Raw genomic sequence first — 18,270 nt, 5'->3', positions numbered from 1 at the left:
AGTGGGGAAGGAAAGCTTGTGGAAAGTCTTGTGTCTTTGCCTTGCTGCAGATTGCACAGTAAGACTCCATTAAATTGTGGACCTCTCATGGTGCTGCTTTTGATTTTATACGGAGGCTGCTCCTGTAGCACTGTTGCCGGGCAACAGCTGGCCGATTCCCAACACGCTCCCTCAGCTCCCAAACCTTATGCCGCAACATCAGCTCTCACTAGACGCAGGAAAAGTCCCCAGGTTAATGGGAGCTTAATCAGAGCAACGCTGTCTCCAAGCCTCGAGGGTGAGGACCCCTCTGCCAATTATGGAGCAAAGGGAGCAGGGACACACAAGAGCCTAAGATAAAGGAACACTGGTTTTTGTAGGGCTGGAGGAGGTCACAGAGCCGGGGTCGGGCAGGATCACAGAAAGGTTCCAACATGAGATGAAAAAATGTATTAATGTGTGCAGCAAGTTGTAGCTACATACTGTCCTCACGTTATATCTAATGAATGGATGGAGGAAATTGTGGGCAACAGGGCAGTATGTTTTCTTAATTTCTATTTATATATTATACGTAAATAGACATTATAGGTTTTGTTCTATATATGATTCATACATTTGATACCTTCTGGTACATATGGTGAGATATTAATTCCATGTCTGGTCTTTATAGAGGTGTACAAGATGATAAGAGGCATAGATCGAGTGGACAGTCAGAGACTTTTCCCCAGGGCGACAATGGCTAACACAAGGGGGCATAATTTTAAGGTGATTGGAGGAAGGTATAAGGGGGATGTCAGGGGTAAGTTTTTTACACAGAGAGTGGTGGGTGCATGGAACGCACTGCCGGCAGAGGTTGTGGGGGCAGGTACATTTAGGGACATTTAAGAGACTCTTAGATAGACACATGGATGATAAAGAAATGGAGGGCTATGTGGGAGGGAAGGGTTAGATAGATCTTCGAGCAGGATAAAATGTCAGCGCAACATTGTGGGCCGAAGGGCCTGTACTGTGCTGTAATGTTCCATGTTCTATGTCTGTGCCTCTGTAACCCACTGGTATTTATCTAGTGTGTGATGTACATGACCCTATCATTTTATGTATATAATGTGAGATCTCTATGGTATATACTGTAAGTGTCTATGTAGCTTACTTGGTACAAGATATCGGTGAGGCCACATTTGGAATATTGTGTTCAGTTTTGGTCACCCTGCCATAGGAAAGGTACCATTAAGCTGGAGGGAGTGCAGAGGAAAGTTACGAGGATAATGCCAGGACTTGAGGAACTGAGTTATGGAGAGAGGTTATGCAGGTTGGGACTTTTTTCATTGGAGTGTAAGAGAATGAGGGGTGATCTTATAGAGGTGTATAGAATCATGAGGGACATAGATAGGGTGAATGCTTGATTTGGTCTTTTTCCCAGGATTGGGGAATCAAGAACTAGAGGGCACAGATTTAAGATGATAGGGGAGAGATTTAATAGGAACCTGAGAGGCAACTTTTTCACTCTGGATGGTATGTATATGGAATGAGCTGCCAGAGGAAGTGGTTGAGGCAGGTACATTAACAACATTTAAAAGGTACTTGGACAATACATGGATAGGAAAGGTTTAGAGGCATGTAGGCCAAACACAAGGAAATGGGACTAGCTTAGATGGGAATCTTGGTCGACAAGAACCAGTTGGGCCGAAGGGCCTGTTTCCGTGCTGTATGAATCTATGACTAGGACTCTATAGTATATATGTTGTGTTTTATACATTGCATATCAGCGTGTGTCTATAACATGATATGTTTCACACCCTTCTTTCTTCAGGTTTCTCTGAGCGACAAGAGAAGAATTTTGGTCGCTCCTGGAGTGACCCCACACCAGTGAAATCTGATCTGATGTGCGACCCTCGTGATAGTAGGTTCACCAGTAACTTTTCACATCAATTGATTGCCCTTCCTCTCATTCAGAAGGTCATGGGTACATAATTCAGGCTGGTGGTATGATGGAGTGTGGCATTGTCAGCCTAGTAACGTGGTCACAAAACAACCAGGTGCTTGCTCAAACTTTCTAGCCAACATCTCTCCCTAAAATGGCATATTTGCTGATCCATTTAATTAGCAGCTTGCGGGACCTTAATTTGTGCAAATTAATTGGCTTTTTAGACAGGAAAAGACACCCAGAAGTTGTTAGGATGTCCTGCAAACATAAAGAAGTGTCATAAAACAGCAGCTTTACAGTCATTATAGCCTCAAACTATTAGCTGTAAATTCATGTCTAAGATCCATCTCTGTAATGCAGTAGAGGTGTAAACAAGGTGTAAGTGTAAGGGCAACAGAGAGGTGCAGCGGGTAGTGCTGCTAGCTCACGGCTGTGTTCTGTGTGGGGTTTGCACATTCTCCCTGCGAGTGCATGGGTTTCCTTCAGGTGCACTGTTTCCCTTCCACATCGCAAAGGTGTGCTGGTTGGTGGGTTAAATGGCCACTTTAAATTGCCCCTGGCATAGGTGGCTGGTCACAGAATCAGGGTGGAGTTGATGAGCATGCGAGAGAGAGAGAGAGAGAGTGGGTTCAGGGAATGGGATTGTAGGGATTGCTCAGAGCTGGCATTGACTTGATGGATTGAATGGCCTCTCCCTATGTCATCAGAAAATATGATCAGAATCAGGTTTATTATCACTGACATATGTTGTGAAATTTGTTGTTTTGTGGCAGCAGTACACTGCAAGACATAAAGACATAAAAATTACTATAAGTTACACAAATAAATAAATAGTGCAAAAGAGGAATAACGAGGTAGTGTTCATGGGTTCATGGACCACGTAGGTTGTTTGATCTCTGACGAAGGATTATCAGATCACCAGCCACACACCTCTCCTGATTTTTCATTAACTTCTGGGAGGATAGAACAGGGAGGGAATGATGCAACGTTGCTCATTTTAAACTATAGTTCAAAGTTAAAAAGAGTCCCTCTGTATGTTACAAGATCCCTGGGCCCTTGGTGAACAATGAGTCAACAGGGCTGGGTTTCAGCAGGCTTCCTATACAGAAGACCAAATCAACACGAGCACAATTCTGATACAAGTCTCTGCAACAGGAATTAAGGCAAAAGTTCAAAGGAAACGCTTCGGAATAGATTCAGGGGAACTGGGAAAATATCTGCACCATCTGGCAGTGTGGTAATTGTGGGGACAGTTCAAATGGAATTTATTCTATTTCTGATGCATTTGGCGCCACAACTAGTGGCGATTGATGGGAAAGTGTTGAGGGAGCTTCAGTCTGGAACACACCAGTACTTAATTGACCTGGGAATGTGTGATAAGACAGTTTCTAGCCTATATTGAAACTGACCTGGAAGTGGAGGACTGTGAAGGAAGCCTGCACAATATGATGAAGTAATGGAATTATAGTAGCACATCAATCCTATGACAGTATACCTCACATTGTACTAACATGGGAGTAAACATTCAGACAGTATAAAGCAAACCTACCTTACACCTTGCTTGTACTCTGGGAGAATCGGATGACACCAGAACGTCTACATTTCTGTAGATGTTTGTCATCTGATAAACACCAGGAGAAAAATATGACGTGAAGAACAACGAGGAAGGTATTGGGCCTTCGATCTGTTATACATCTGTACAGAGAGTGGTCAATAGGAGCTACACATACAGGGTGCAGATCAAATATAAAGTAACAGGACTGGATCATACAAATTGGAACAATTTCATTCAACTGCGCTTTATTCAAGCACCTTATAAATGTTGGATCCAAGTACAACCTCGTTCATTCCTGCTCATTTGTTTGACGTGTCATTACAATTTATGCTTGGAGTTGACGAAATTATGAGAGGAGACACCATGTTGTGCTGTGTTGTGTGAGTGACCTCTACTTTTTGAAGTCAGTCCCTGAAGTGATCTGATAATCCTGCTTCCTGAATCACTTCACTGCCTCTGCTCATCCAGTCCACAGGGGTCTCTGTAGCAGCATCTCTTCACGAGAAGTTCACATTGCCGCGCGTAATGAAGACAAATCACGCCCAAGTAACAGATGGGGCGTCTTTTGAACTCAGCCCCGACAGTGTGTTTTTATGAAATATTTATTCAAAAGGCAGCACAGTTGGAACACTGCCTACATCTCCATGGTAATCACTGCCTGATCTCCCTTTTGCGTCACACCAGGTCAGGAGCTACAGAGCCTGTGCGTAGCTTTAGATGATGACTTTGATGATCTCAGCTGGGAGGCAGAGAAGGAGTTGGAGCTGCTGTCATGCGATGGCGAAGACTTTGTTCCACCCAAGATTATGGTAAGGCTTTCAGTGAGAAAACTTTCAGCGCCAGTTTGAAGTTATTGAATAGCCCGAGTTAGCTAATTGACATAATTATACCAGCTCAAAAGGTGTCCTGCAGTGATAGTGTGCATTCAACTCTAAATGATACCCAACAGTAGATCAGTGTCTCGTACCGGGTCTCGGCACCTAACATCCCTGAGCTAAAAGATCGAATTGAATGGTGGGGCAGGCATGAGGGACCGAATGCCCACATCCTGCTCCTGTTTCTTCCTGGTTCACTGCTACACCACTCTCCCTACACTTCCGATCCAAAACTCTTGTTCTTGTGTTAAGATTCTCCATCTCCCTACTTCTGTAACCTCCTTAAACCCTCTGAAATCTTTGCATCCCTCTGGCCTCTTCTGCATCTCTGTTATCGTTTACCCCCACCACTGGTGGCCATGCCTTCTTGGTTTGGTTTGGTTTATTATTGTCACTTGTACTGAGGTACAGTGAAAAACTTGTCTTGCATACTGTTCGTACAGGTCAATTCATTACACAGTGCAGTTAAATTGGGTTAGTACAGAGTGCATTGATGTAGTACAGGTAAAAACATTCTGCTGCCCAAGTCCTAAGCTCTGGAATTCCCTTCCTGAATCTCTCTCCCTCTTTCCCTTAAAATACCTATTAAATCTTTGACTAAGATTTTGGCCAGTTGCCCTGAGAAGTTTAGCTGTTTGGTTACGCTCCTGTGCAGTGTTCTGGAGCTTTGCTTATATTAAAGGTGTTATATAAATGCATGTCATTGTTGAACCCGGGTAGTAAAACAATTGCCAATGCAACAGGTCAGGCGCAGTGGCCCGCTGTCCACTATCCACATGGCTGGAGTCAATGGTGAGAGCAGTGACTAAAGATAAACTGCCGCAGATGCCTGAAATCTGAATAAAACAACAGATATTGGAAACACTCAGTAGGTCACCTGTGGAGAGAAAGACAGTGAAGTTGATGATCTTTCATCAGAACTGGGAAAAGTTAAAGATAGAACAAGTTTGTTACAGAGAGAAAGACAGAGAGCACAAAAGGAAAGGGGGTGGAAGGCCACAGGGACTGAATGACAGAACTGGTGATGGAGATAGCCAAAAGGATATACAGGAAATAGAAACGGGTAAAGACAGACTTCATTCTTTCTTCATCATGGCTTCCTCTCTCCCAAAGCAGGCAGAGCCCTTGATCGCATCTCATCCATTTCCTGCACCCCTCCTCCTCCTGGGCAAAGCAAGAACAGCATCTCCCATCCTCACCTTCCACCTCACCAGCCTCTGCGCACAACGGATTCTTCTCCACAATTTCCGCCAGCTCCAATAAGCTTCCACATTTGCACCACCTCCCCTCTCAGCATGTCAGGGATTGCTTCCTTCGCGACTGCCTGGTCCGTTCTTCTGTCCCCATCATACAGCACTTCCCCATGCACCCACAGGAGGGGCAACACCTGTCCTTTCACCTCCTCCCTTCCCACCATCCAGGGACCCAAACAGTCTCTCCTGGTGAAGCAGCGATTCACTTGTACTTCTTCTAATCCACTGAACTGCATTCAGTATTTACAATGTGGCCTCCTCTACAATGGAGAAAACAAATACAGATTGGGTGATTGCTTTGTGGAGTACTTGTGTTTAGTTTGCAGGGGCAATCCTAAGATCTCTGAATTTTCCCTGCGCAGATGCTGCCTAACCTGCTGAGTATTTCCAGCATTTTCTGATTTATGATGGCAGTAACTAATCTGGAGGAGACAACTCTTCCTGTTCATCTACTTGGCCTACCTGTCATTTGTTCAGTACCCTGCCAATCAGCTTGGATTATCCTATTGCGAATCAGCAGCCAGATAGATTACAATCCAGTCAGTTACATTGGCCAACGACATTATTTAATATAATACATGTGCATGATTACAATTGGCCAATGAGATTTCTAAAATGCTATATTCAATCAAACCATCGAAATGTGATTGGCAGCATGCTGGCATTCTTCAGAGCGATGTAGGTTAAGTAAGGAAAGTATAGACAATTTTGAGGGCATGTATAGGTAAGATAGGAAGAAATGTTTTCCCATAGTAGAGGTGTCTCTGGAAATTCTCAGCACGTCAGGCAGCGTCTGTGGAAAGAGAAATGGTGAACATTTCATGTCCAGGATCCTTCATTAGGACAGATAAAGGGAGAAACAAGTTAGTCCAGGTAGCAGAGGGGACATAGGTTTATGAAAAGGGGCGGGAAGGGAATCTGAGCAAGAATTTTTTCATCCAGGGAATGGCTGGAATCTGAATTGCAGTGCCTGAGGAGATATTGGAGGCAGAAGTTCTCCCATCATTAAAGAAGTGTCTAAATGAGCACTTGAATCACCAAGGCATAAAAGGCTATGGAAGAAGTGCTGGTAAAGGGGATTAATATAAGTGGGTGTAGCATGCATATGATGGGCGAAGGGCCTGTTTTCATGCTGTATGTCTCGATGACTATTACACAAAGGCTTACAGTTGTTTGATCAAACTTTCATTTTTGTTATTCTGCAAATCAGTTCGTAATGTGAGGCGTCGGAGTACAGTTTGAAAGGCAAGAGTGTGTGGGTTTTTGTTTCCTGTAGTCATGGAACCATTACCCCACTGTGCCATCACTTCAGGTAATTAGTCCAGATGGAGGGTCTTGGCCTGAAACATTGTTCATTTCCCTCCATAGATGCTGCCTGACCCACTGAGTTCCTCCAGCATCTTGTGTGTTGCTTCATATTCCACTCTCTGCAGTCTCTTGTATCTCTTCCCCAAGTAATTATCTTGCTTTGTTTGCAGCTTATTTCGTCTAAGGTCCCCAAGGCAGAGTACATCCCAACCATTATCCGCAGGGACGACCCCTCCGTTATCCCCATCCTCTATGTGAGTACAAGGTCTTTGGACTTTTAATTTTTTGTTTCCTGCCTGTTTTAGTCGAAGGAAATATCTCATACCTGAATCGGTCAGGGCTAGAAACCTGGAGACTCCAGGAATTCAGGATGAATCTCCAGGACACTGTGCAAGCAGATCCTGCGAGAAAATCACATGGTCATTAAAAAAAATTGTAGACATTTTTCCTTTTTTGTTTGTTAGATATAAAATGTCGAAGATAGAAGAGAAGGTCCTCTGAAAGAGCTGTCCAATCTCACCAATTATTCCCACTCCCCATTGTTCCCTGCACTCCCCATAGTTCTGCAAAATTTTCACTTTCAAGTATCTCTCCAATTTTCTTTGATAGTTGTGCTTTCAGCATCCCTTCAGGCAATGCAGCCCAGCTCTCTGCATAAGAAATCATGAATAACATCACCCAATGTGCAAACCCCTCTCTTGCTCTTTCTCTTTCTCTCTCTGCTCTCACTTTCTCGCTCTCATTCTCTTAATTTCTCTTTCTCTCACTCTCCCTCTCTCTCTCCCTCTCTCTCTCGCATTAATCTCTCTCCTGTTTTCTCTCTCTCTCATTCTCTTGTTTTTTCTCTCCCTCTCTCTCAATCTCGTTACTCTCTGTCCTGCTCACTTTCTCTCATGTTGATTGGCATGCTTGCATGTATCCAGCATTTTCACTTTTTATTTCAACAATAATACCTTTATTTAAAAAGTGTTATGAATGGAACTCTTTCCTGTACACGTCTAGATCTTAATTTACATTATTGGCTTTAAGGGGTGAGTCTCCTTCCCAATACACCCCGGCCCTAAGGAGAGATGAACCCTCACTGAGTGCCAGAGTTCCTTGATGAGGCTGGACAAAACAGCTCTGTCCCTGTTGCTACAACGATCAAACTAACGACGGCTTTTAAACTATAAACAGCAAGCAAATTGGCAGACAAGTGGAACTAATAGGACAACTCTTTCAAAGACCTAGCATAGAAACGATGGGTTGAATGGTCTTCTTTCGTGGTGAATAGTTCCGTGTTGATTGTGCGTACTCGTGGTGTCGACAGGTGGGACCCCTTCTTGTAGAGTGAGCCCATATCGGCATCAGTAATTCCCAGGTGAGGGTGTTTTACCCAGACTCAGCTGCTTGAGACACCCCTGATCTCAGAGGAGTGCTCCTTGTTTGCTATTATTGCCAGGAAAATCAGTCGCCAAGAGCTGTTTTGTTTTCCAGTTGCTGCCTAACGGCATGAACGTTGAATTCTCCCACTTTAATTCATCCCCACCCCCCTTCCCCACAACCCCCCACCACCACCATGCTTCTTCTCTTCTTCCCTTTCCTCGCCTCTTTTTTTCTCTCTCTCCTCACCTTTGACCCATCCCCTGGTGGATCTGCTCTCCCCTCCTCCCCCGCACCTGCCTATCACTATCTCTTACCTGCATCTACCTATCACCACCTTGTGCCCACCCCACCTCCCCTCTTTTGTCCACCTATCACTGCTCTGCTTTTCCCTCCTATATATTGGGCTTCCCCTTTTCCTATCTTCAGTCCTGAAGAAGGGTCCTGACCCGAAACATTGACCACCCGCTTTTTTCCACGGATGCTGACTGACCTGCTGAGTTCCTCCAACATCATCGTGGTTTTCATCTAGATTTCAGCATCTGCAGTCCTTTGTTTCTCTTCTTTTGTTTTCCAGTGTTGTGTGATTGGAAATTAATTTACTGCATTTGCGGTCGTTTCTGTAACAAGTCTTGCCAGTTGTAAAATCGGACCAGACATTTACTAATGTGAACCATGATGTCACTTCTGTGTCGGCATGCATGGGACACCTTGTTCTCCAGGTGTTCCTCCTTTTGGATCATGCTGGGGAATTGGGCCACGTTATCCTGGGAACAACGTGCTCTTGGTTCTACAATGGCCGGTTGGGACATTGGCTCCACACCAATCCCAGCAGTGAACCATCTCCCCCGAAGCCCCCACTCTGCTGCCAGATTCCCCCAATCAGCAACCCTCTACCTTGTTATTCGCCACATTTTAGCCATTTCTGACTCCCCCTGCACCCTCCCCCCACTCCAGAGATAAGAGCAGAGCTTGCCCGATTCCCCCAGTGGTGCATCCAATCTCTGTGCCAGCCTGATCCCCTAAACACCTACAGTATCCTGCCCCACCTGATAGATTGGCACCAAAACTCTGGCTTCAATCAGGGAACCTGGGGTGGGGGATAAGGGGCAGATTGTGGGTTAGGGAAGGTGTGAGGCGGAATACACAGATACCCAGAGACCTCTGACTCGGACCCACGTGGCTCTTGAGTGCTGCTACAGTCGGACAGCCCAACAGCCCAACACAGTCAGGCGCACTGGAATCTGTAGGCACACATTCTCCATGCCTGCTAACTCTGGGTGACATTACATGGTTAACACAGCTCACTGATCTTTATCCCACATGGGCACATGGTCGTTTCTTTCCAGCACTACACGTCTGAAAACTCTCTGGGGCAAATACAGTTGTGACAATTTCCAAATGTAATCCTTTCCAAAACTGCAACCCACCCTATCCGGTTGTGAATCATCTTTGTTCATCCAATGTGATTCCCATAACAGATGGGCACGATTGAGAACATTTCCCATGCACTGCTGGAGAACTTAGTGCACGCTGTTCCAGGGAATACCCAACATTGATATTAATAAAGGGACCCCATTCAATTGAGCCCCGTTGCTTAATCCCTCTCTTGTTGAGCCCATTACCTACACCCCCTCCTTACCTCCTGCCCCTGATTCCCTGACTGAAGCTGCAATTTTCCCTGCCACCCCATGAGAGGGCAGTCTCTGGCCAGCAACCAGCAACCCCGCCCATCCTCACCAGATCCCAATTGCACTTACCCCCTGCCTCTCCGGTCCTATTCCCAGACACCAGTGTCCTGTACCTTGGACGCTGTAGTCAAAGGCATTCCCACGTAACGCACTCTGTACGATGCGCATTACCATCTAGGCCTGTGTGGTTGACTCTTGGGCTAACCAGAGTTGGGCACAGCCCAAGAATAAATTAAAATGAGGGACTTAAACTTGCAGAAACTGGGTTGAGACAGTCCAACTTACTTCACTAGGGCCCTGGTAGAATAATCAGGGCTGCATTCGAACCTTTGTTCTCTACTTAATCATGGGCATGTGGTCTTCGCATTTTTACCATCCTACATTCCCCCTTAACGGAGCGGCTTGCAGGGCCATTTCAGAGAGAAGTTAAGAGTCAACCGCTTTGTTGTGGATCTGGGGTCACATCTAGAGAGAGACACGGTTCCTTCCTGAGAGCATGTAAAAATGGGACAATCCTCGAGTTTATCAAAACTACTAAAATGATCAAAACTAGCTCTTCAGTTCCAGAATTTATTTAATTAACTGACTTCAAATTCCCTGCCATCTGTGGACTCAAGGGCTCAGTCCTAAGTGGCAAAAGGACTTCTCTAACTTGCTCCACACTCAATATACAAAGGATATTTATTTCCATTCAGCCAAGACTAGAGATTTCCTATCTCGCCCTGACTGGTCACACCTGCTGAAGATTAAAACATATCCAAGGCAGGTAAAGGTGTGACTGGAAAGTCACTCAAAAGTGCTAAATGTTTAAAAGGTTAACAATGCCTTTCATTTCTCCAACAGGACCATGAACATGCTACATTTGACGACATCTTAGGTGAGTAGATCACTAAGCTGAAGTGGTTGTTGAGATTACTTGTTGGCCAGAAGCATTTAAAGATTCACCTTGCCTTAAGTTAGATCCTGGATTGATCTACAAAGATATGGTACACTGTGGGGTGAAATAGTTAATCATTATCCATGGCTGAGGGTCCCACCTCCAGTGGATATAAAAGACACTGAGAAAGTGTGTGGAAGAAGAGCAGGAGAATTCTCCTTGGTGTCCTGGCCAATGTTCATCCCTCAACCAACAACATTAAAACAAATTTACTGAATCAGCATCATGGTGCTCTGTGCAACCTAAATGCCTGTGTTCTACACTGCCACAAATGCAGCACCTCAAAAGCACTTAATTGGCTTTAAAATGCTTTGAGACGATCTGAGAGATGCCATGAAAAGGCAGGAACATTTTTTAAACTCAGGTCACCCTGTTCAGATTCAATTCAATTCAGGGTTTGTTCAGCGATAAAAAATGTTGTATTATTGTAGCTGGGCACTGTGAGGATGGTGGATTTTATTTTATGATAATCTGCTATTGATTGGTCAGGAAGTGTGTGAGTTTGCTGGAGCAGACAGACCAGGTTCATTGCATTGTGGTAGCATCACCAACCATCCATAGCTTAACAAACTGACCTCAGCCTCGCAGGGGCTCATCGCCAGTTCTGAGACACCTTTTGATTCCTCCCTCTGGACCATGCCCCCCACTGCTGAACATCAGGTCTTTGTCTTCTAGACAGTCACTGACCTCAGTTCCTTTGAAGATATTCCCTCTAGTTTCCCGGTGCCTCAATCAGTCTCCAGCCTCATAGTCCCTGAACAGAGCTTGCGTCTACCTTCCCTTCAAGATCCACAAGCAGGACTCTCCTGGTAGACCCAACATCCTACCCTCATCCCATAGATCCTATTTCTTCTTACCTAGTGTCTATTCTGTGTCCCCTTGTCCAGTCTCTTCCGACTTACATCCATGGCACCTCTGATGCCCTCTGCCACTTTGACGGTTTACAGTTTCCCAGCTCCAGCCAGCTCATTTTCACCAGCCCAGTCTCTCCACACTTCCATCCCACACTAGGATGGCCTGAGGGCCCAATCAGTCCCCTCACAATGTGAACTTCCTTTACCTGGCTGAACTCCTTCTCACGTTGAACAACTTATCCTTCAACTCCACTCACTTCCTTCAACTCAAGGGTGTAGTTATGAGAACCCAGATGGGTCCAAGCTACATCTGTCTCCCTTTCAAATATGTGGAACCGTCCTCATTTAAGTCTTGCTTAGGATTCCACGCCTTCTGTCCAACCCCTTCTCCTGGTGCATTGATGACTGCATCGGTGCTGCTTCCTCCTCCTCCTGGTGCATTGATGACTGCATTGGTGCTGCTTCCTGCCCTTGTACAGAACTAAGAAGGGTCAACACCTTCGCTGTCAGTTTCCACCTTGCTCTCACTTTCACATGGTCCATCTCTCACTTTTACCTGGTCCACCTCTGACCTCTCTTTCCTTTCTCAACACTATCTCCATCTCAGGTAATAGGTTAGAGGCCAATATCCTTTACTTACCCACGGACTCCCACACCTTCTCCCATTCTGTCAGGACTCCATTCTATTCTCTGTTCCTCGAGCTGCCTTGTATTTTTTCTGATGACACCATCTTCCATACCCATGCCTCCACGATAGCCTCAGCCGCACATGGCCTGCTTCTACCTCCTCCCCAAGATCCACAAGCAGGTTTCCTCTTTATGCACCTGAGCTTTGGGCCTTACCCACAGTGGTGTGACAGAAATCACGTCTGTTTCCTCACAGAGGAGATTGAGAAAAAGCTGACCACCTATCGCAGAGGCTGCAAGATCTGGAAGCTGCTGATCTTCTGTCAGGTGAGTGTCCTGGTAATCGTGGTTGTTCACTCTACATATTAGCTGAACGTCCCGTGATTAAGGGCCAGTCTGAGAGTGTCATCAGTCAGGCCCTCTTGTGAAGGGAGTGTAAACTCAGATCTGTTCTAGATTCTTTGCCCATTCAGGCCGGACTGTGTCCCTACTGTATGTTGGACTGGAGACAGACTACGCCCACCAGCTCTCCTCCTTGGTGTTATTAAGGTATTGCCGACTGCCCCTCACTTTGGAGCTGTTTGTTAAAGACCAGTAGGACATGCTGCAAGTTGAGGACTCCAACCTGCAGCCTCTTATCTCTGGTAGACCCACATCCTTCTCCCCATCCCTCTGTCATCTCTGCTGGTGGGCTGTGGTATTTAGTTGACTCTATTACAATAGGGTCCAAACCTCAATACTGGTTGCCTTAGATCTTGTTCTATATTGGTATTGGTATTGGTTTATTATTGTCACTTGTACCGAGGTACAGTGAAAAGCTTGTCTTACAAACTGATCGTACAGGTCAATTCATTACACAGTGCAGTTACATTGAGTCAGTACAGAGTGCATTGATGTAGTACAGGTAAAAACAATAACAGTACAGAGTAAAGTGTCACAGCTACAGTGAAAGTGCAGTGCAATAAGGTGCAAGGTCACAACAAGGTGGATCGTGAGGTCAGAGTCCATCTCATTGTATAAGGGAACCATTCAATAGTCTTATCACAGTGGGGTAGAAGCTGTCCTTAAGTCTGGTGGTACGTGCCCTCAGGCTCCTGTATCTTCTACCCAATGGAAGAGGAGAGAAAAGAGAATGTCCATGGTGGGTGGGGTCTTTGATTATGCTGGCTGCTTCACCAAGACAACGAGAGGTAAAGATCAAGGAGGGGAGACTGGTGTCCGTGATGCACTGGGCTGTGTCCACAACTCTCTGCAGCTTCTTGCGGTCCTGGGCAGAGCAGATGCCGTACCAAGCCATGATGCATCCTGATAGGATGCTTTCTATGGTGCATCAGTAAAAGTTGGTGAGAGTCAAAGGGGACAAACCAAATTTCTTTAGCCTCCTGAGGAGGTAGAGGTGCTGGCAAGCTTTCATGGCCATGGCATCTACGTGATTTGACCAGGACAGGATGTTGGTGATGTTCACTCCCAGGAACTTGAAGGTCTCAACCCTCTCGACCTCAGCACCATTGATGTAGACAGGTGCATGTACACCGCCCCCTTTCCTGAAGGCAATGACCAGCTCTTTTGTTTTGTTGACTTCTATTTACCTTGTCCTTCTTCACCTACTCCGCCTCCCGTCGTTCTCCCCTTGCTTGCGTGGGTTTCCTCCGGGTGCTCCGGTTTCCTCCCACCTTCCAAAGGCATACAGGTTAGGAGCTGTGGCCATGCTGTGTTGGCACCGGAAGACTGGCGACACTTGCAGGCTGCCCCCAGTACATTCTCATTAATGCAAAAAGATGTATTTCACTGTGTGTTTCAATGTACATGTGACTAATAAATAAATATCTTAATATCTTATAGTGGTTAAATTCTTGCATAAGTAGCTGGTTTTCTGGACTATTGATCAAGAGACCAGAGTTCAAATCCCGCCATAGACAATTGGAATTCAAGTTGTTAAATAAGTCTGAAATTTTAAGAACAAAACCTAGTCACAGTAATGGTGACCATGATTGTCAAATAAAATCCATCTAGCTCGTTACTGCCCTCCAGGGAAGGAAATCTGATTTGGCTTCCATGTGACTCCAGGCCTACCAATTGTCAGCGGCAGTTAGGAGTGGACTGGAATTGCTAGTGAAGTCTGCATCCTGTGAGTGAAGAAATTAATAAAAGTTCCCAAAAATGGGGACTCCTGAATGTCGAGGCCAATGCATCTTGTGAAATTGCCTTGACATAATCTGTTGTTTCTACACAAAGCATGTTGCAGTATAGTGGTGCAAATGTACTGTTGTCACGGCCATTGTTTGCGTACTGATGGCTTCTGTGCTTTTTTTGGTAGGGCGGCCCTGGCCATTTGTACCTGCTGAAGAACAAGGTCGCCACCTTTGCAAAAGTGGAGAAGGAAGAGGATCTGATTCTGTAAGTCATTTACATTTCATATGTAAATTAGTGTATTGTAGTCCTGAGGTTTTTTCGGAAATATGAAATAAAAACAGAAAGTTGGAAACACTCAACAGGTCAGTCAGCATCTGCGGAGAGAGAAAGAGAGTTAACATTTCAGGTAGAAGACCCTTCATCTGGACTGGAAAAGAGAAAACAAGTTAGTTTTAAATTGCAGTGAGGATGACTTCATCTACAGATTATCCCCCTGGCAATCCTAGCCGCACCCTTCCAGGGTTAGAACATAGAACAGTACAGCACAGGAACAGGCCTTTCGGCCCACAGTTTTGTGCCGAACCAATTACATTAGTAATAAAATGCCTGACTTAACTAGTCCCTTCTGCCTACACAATGTCCATATCCTACCATTTCCCTCTCATTCATGTGCCTATCCAAGAGCTTCTTGAACACCCCTGTTGTATCTGCCTCCACCACCACCCCAGGCAGCGCGTTCCAGGCACCCACCAGTCTCTGTGTAAAAAACTTGCCCGCACATCTCCTTTGAACTTTCCCCCTCTCACCTTAAATGTGTGCCCTCTGGTATTAGACGTTTCAACCCTGGGGAAAAAGTACTGACTGTCTATCTATCCTTCTTGTTATCTTATAAACCTCTATCAGATCTCTCCTCAGTCTCCGCCGCTCTGCGTTTAAAAATGCAAACTCCCTTCTGCCCCTGATGTCACAGGTAACATAAACACCATGGGCATTTTTTGGTCTTGCAGAAGCCGGGGAAAATAATTTATAAATACATCTCTGTTCCTTCATCTTTAATGAGGTCAGAATCCCACAACAGCATTCCCGTCACCAAGCACACCTGCAGGGAGTAATGTCCCACATCTGGTTCTGGTGACTGAAGCTTTTCTCTCTGGAAGCAGATGCAGTAAAACTGCAGTAACCCATCCTAATCCAGATCTTCTGGGCTGTTGGATGTCACATGTATTACCCCACACACACTTATTTATCTTTTAAAGCATTCCACGGCAGTATAATGAAAATGGTGAAGTTAAATGGAGCGGAAGCTGAGCCCCAGTGAGTTTAAAGAGTGCACGGGAAGCAGAACCCAGTGAGTTTCAGCTTGTAAGTTTCAGACAAGTTCTGGTCGTAGACCCGGTCTGCACTCTGGATTCCGGCTCCGGTGTCATACCTGGCCCCACACTCCCAACCCCAGCTCCAGCCACACACCCAGTCCACGCTCCAGATCCTGACTCTGGCTGCACACTTGGCCCACACTCCCAGTAATACACAGCTGGCCGCTTGCGCAGGCCAGGTCCGTGGATAATGTCAACGTGGTGTGCTTACTAATGACTGGTGGCAGATGCCGAACCATCGGAGTTTCTGAACAATCAGATTACCAGGTTATCGGAGTTCTACTGCATTTGGGAATGTCGGTTTCCGGTTGCATCCCTGACTTCTCCAGGTGCACTGGTGGCTTGTGAAGATGCGGATTCAGGAGTAGTTGGTGGGGTGCGAGGTTGCATTGCAGAGATCTGTCCCTTCATGTTTCTCCCTCTGGGCCAAATGGGAATCAGGAAGATGGTGCTCTTACCCCGCGCGTTCCTCGGAGGGTAGGATTGTGGTTCTCATGCTTGTGTTTTCCAACCAGCAGCAGAAATATCTGACAAGACATACGTGTTCTCGTCTCGCGCAGGTTTTGGAAGCGACTGAGCAGGATGATGAGTAAGATCAACCCTGAGCCAAATGTGATCCACGTAATGGGCTGTTACATCCTGGGAAACCCCAACGGAGAAAAGGTAGGTCTCACCTAGGGGTGGGCAACACCTGGACCCTCTTTATAACAAATCCACCAGGCGGAGCCCAAGCCATCCAGGTATCCTGGCAACCCCAGTATCTCTGGGCAAGTCCCCAGGAATAAGGTGGATCCAACTGCCAGTCCCTGTCTCTCCTTGCACTTTCTGACCAACAGAAGAAACACACAAAGGCACTGGAGGAACTCAGCAGGTCAGGCAGCGTCTATGGAGGGAAATAGACAGTCAGCGTTTCGGGCCGAGACCCTTCAGGTGGACTGCCAGTCTCGACCTGAAACGGCGACTGTCCATTTTATGTGTTGCTCCAGATATCCACCATCTGCAGTCTCTTGTGTCTCTAACAGAAGAAACTGATTTAGTAACAAATGACATTTAAGATTATGCAGTGTGTTGAAAAGGTCATTCAAAACAGAGCCATAAATTCTTCCATTTTCACATTGATAAATCCGGGGCAGAAGCATGGGACTCTCTGCTGAAAAGATCCCCTGTAGTCAATGGGTGAAAATTCCGTTGCAAGTCTCGCAAACCAGATCCTATCTTCACAATCCTTCATTAGACCCTATTGGATCAAATTCTCAAGTTGTCCCAGAAAGCATCACTGACAAAGAACTATAGTCACTACCCTGTGGACAGATGTGGCAAATGGAAGGGTGGACTAATGGAAGATGTCAAGAGGGGAGATGAAGAGCAAAATATAAACTGTGATATGTTATGATCTGCCTGATTGTGGAAGCAAATTCAATAGTAACTTTTCAACCAGGAATTGGATAAATATTTGAAAAGGAAAATAAATTGGTAATTGGTTTAGTATCGTCACATGTACCGAGGTACAGTGAAAAACTTTGTTTTACTTGCCATTCATACAGATCATTTCATCACATCCGTATATCGAGATAGTACAAGGGAAAAGCAGTAACAGAATGTAGAATATAGTATTACAGTTACAGAGAAAGTGCAGTGCAGGCAGGCAATAAGGTGCAAGGGCCACGACATGGCGGGTTGTGAGGTCGAGAGTCCAGCCTAGCATACAAGAGGTCCGTTCAATAGTCTTACAACAGCGAGATAGAAGCTGTCCTTGAGCCTGGTGGTATGAGCTTTCAGGCTTTTGTATCTTCTGCCCGATGGGAGGGGGGAGAAGAGAGAATGTCCAGGGTGGGTGGGGTCCTTGATTATGTTGGCTACTTTACTGAGGCAGCGAGAAGTGTAGACAGAGTCCATGGAGGGGAGGCTGGTTTTCATGCTGAGCTATGTGGCAGGGTGATGAGAAAGAGTAGGCGTGTCGGACCAACCTGATAGCTCTTCAGAGTATTGGTATGGACATGTCAGGAGGTTGATCCTACAAGTGTTATATGGAAACCGTCAGCATTGGCAGTGGCCACCAAGCAGTTAGCTCTGTGCATTTCCCACTCTACCAATCTGCTCAGTGCCTGCGGTTCTTGGCACTTCTGTTGCTGGGTGAAGTATTATTCATGATTGAATAGCAGTGCTCAATAGCATCAACCTGACAAAATGGCATACTTTGTGAAGATCCAATATGTCCGTACCAATATGGTTAAAGATGTGACTCCTTTTATAAAGCCATGTTAGATATTAGTTTAAACCTCTCTGAAGGGAAGACGGTTACAACAGCCAATACTATCCAGATCACACTGAAGATAAAATGATTTAAATCCTATCTAACATAAGACTATACAGTCATTGGTAGTGAGGCAAATAAAAAC

At 45.6% G+C, this 18,270-nt stretch overlaps 1 protein-coding gene across 1 annotated transcript in view; it reads left to right on the top strand.

The window, feature by feature from the left end:
* nsmfb (NMDA receptor synaptonuclear signaling and neuronal migration factor b) overlaps window positions 1-18,270 on the top strand; it is a 66,678-nt gene that overhangs the window by 35,900 nt on the left and 12,508 nt on the right. Inside the window, exons 8-14 of the mRNA XM_052037390.1 lie at window positions 1,790-1,879; window positions 4,143-4,267; window positions 7,065-7,148; window positions 10,791-10,824; window positions 12,622-12,692; window positions 14,683-14,762; window positions 16,432-16,534. Of these exons, the coding sequence (XP_051893350.1) occupies window positions 1,790-1,879; window positions 4,143-4,267; window positions 7,065-7,148; window positions 10,791-10,824; window positions 12,622-12,692; window positions 14,683-14,762; window positions 16,432-16,534 (587 nt within the window). The remainder of the gene's footprint in view (window positions 1-1,789; window positions 1,880-4,142; window positions 4,268-7,064; window positions 7,149-10,790; window positions 10,825-12,621; window positions 12,693-14,682; window positions 14,763-16,431; window positions 16,535-18,270) is intronic.

The sequence above is a fragment of the Pristis pectinata genome, chromosome 23 (genome assembly GCF_009764475.1).
Source record: "Pristis pectinata isolate sPriPec2 chromosome 23, sPriPec2.1.pri, whole genome shotgun sequence".
In the NCBI taxonomy this organism is placed as follows: Eukaryota; Metazoa; Chordata; class Chondrichthyes; order Rhinopristiformes; family Pristidae; genus Pristis; species Pristis pectinata.
Note: the sequence above shows the minus strand (reverse complement) of the source record. Positions and strands in the feature narration are given on the sequence as shown.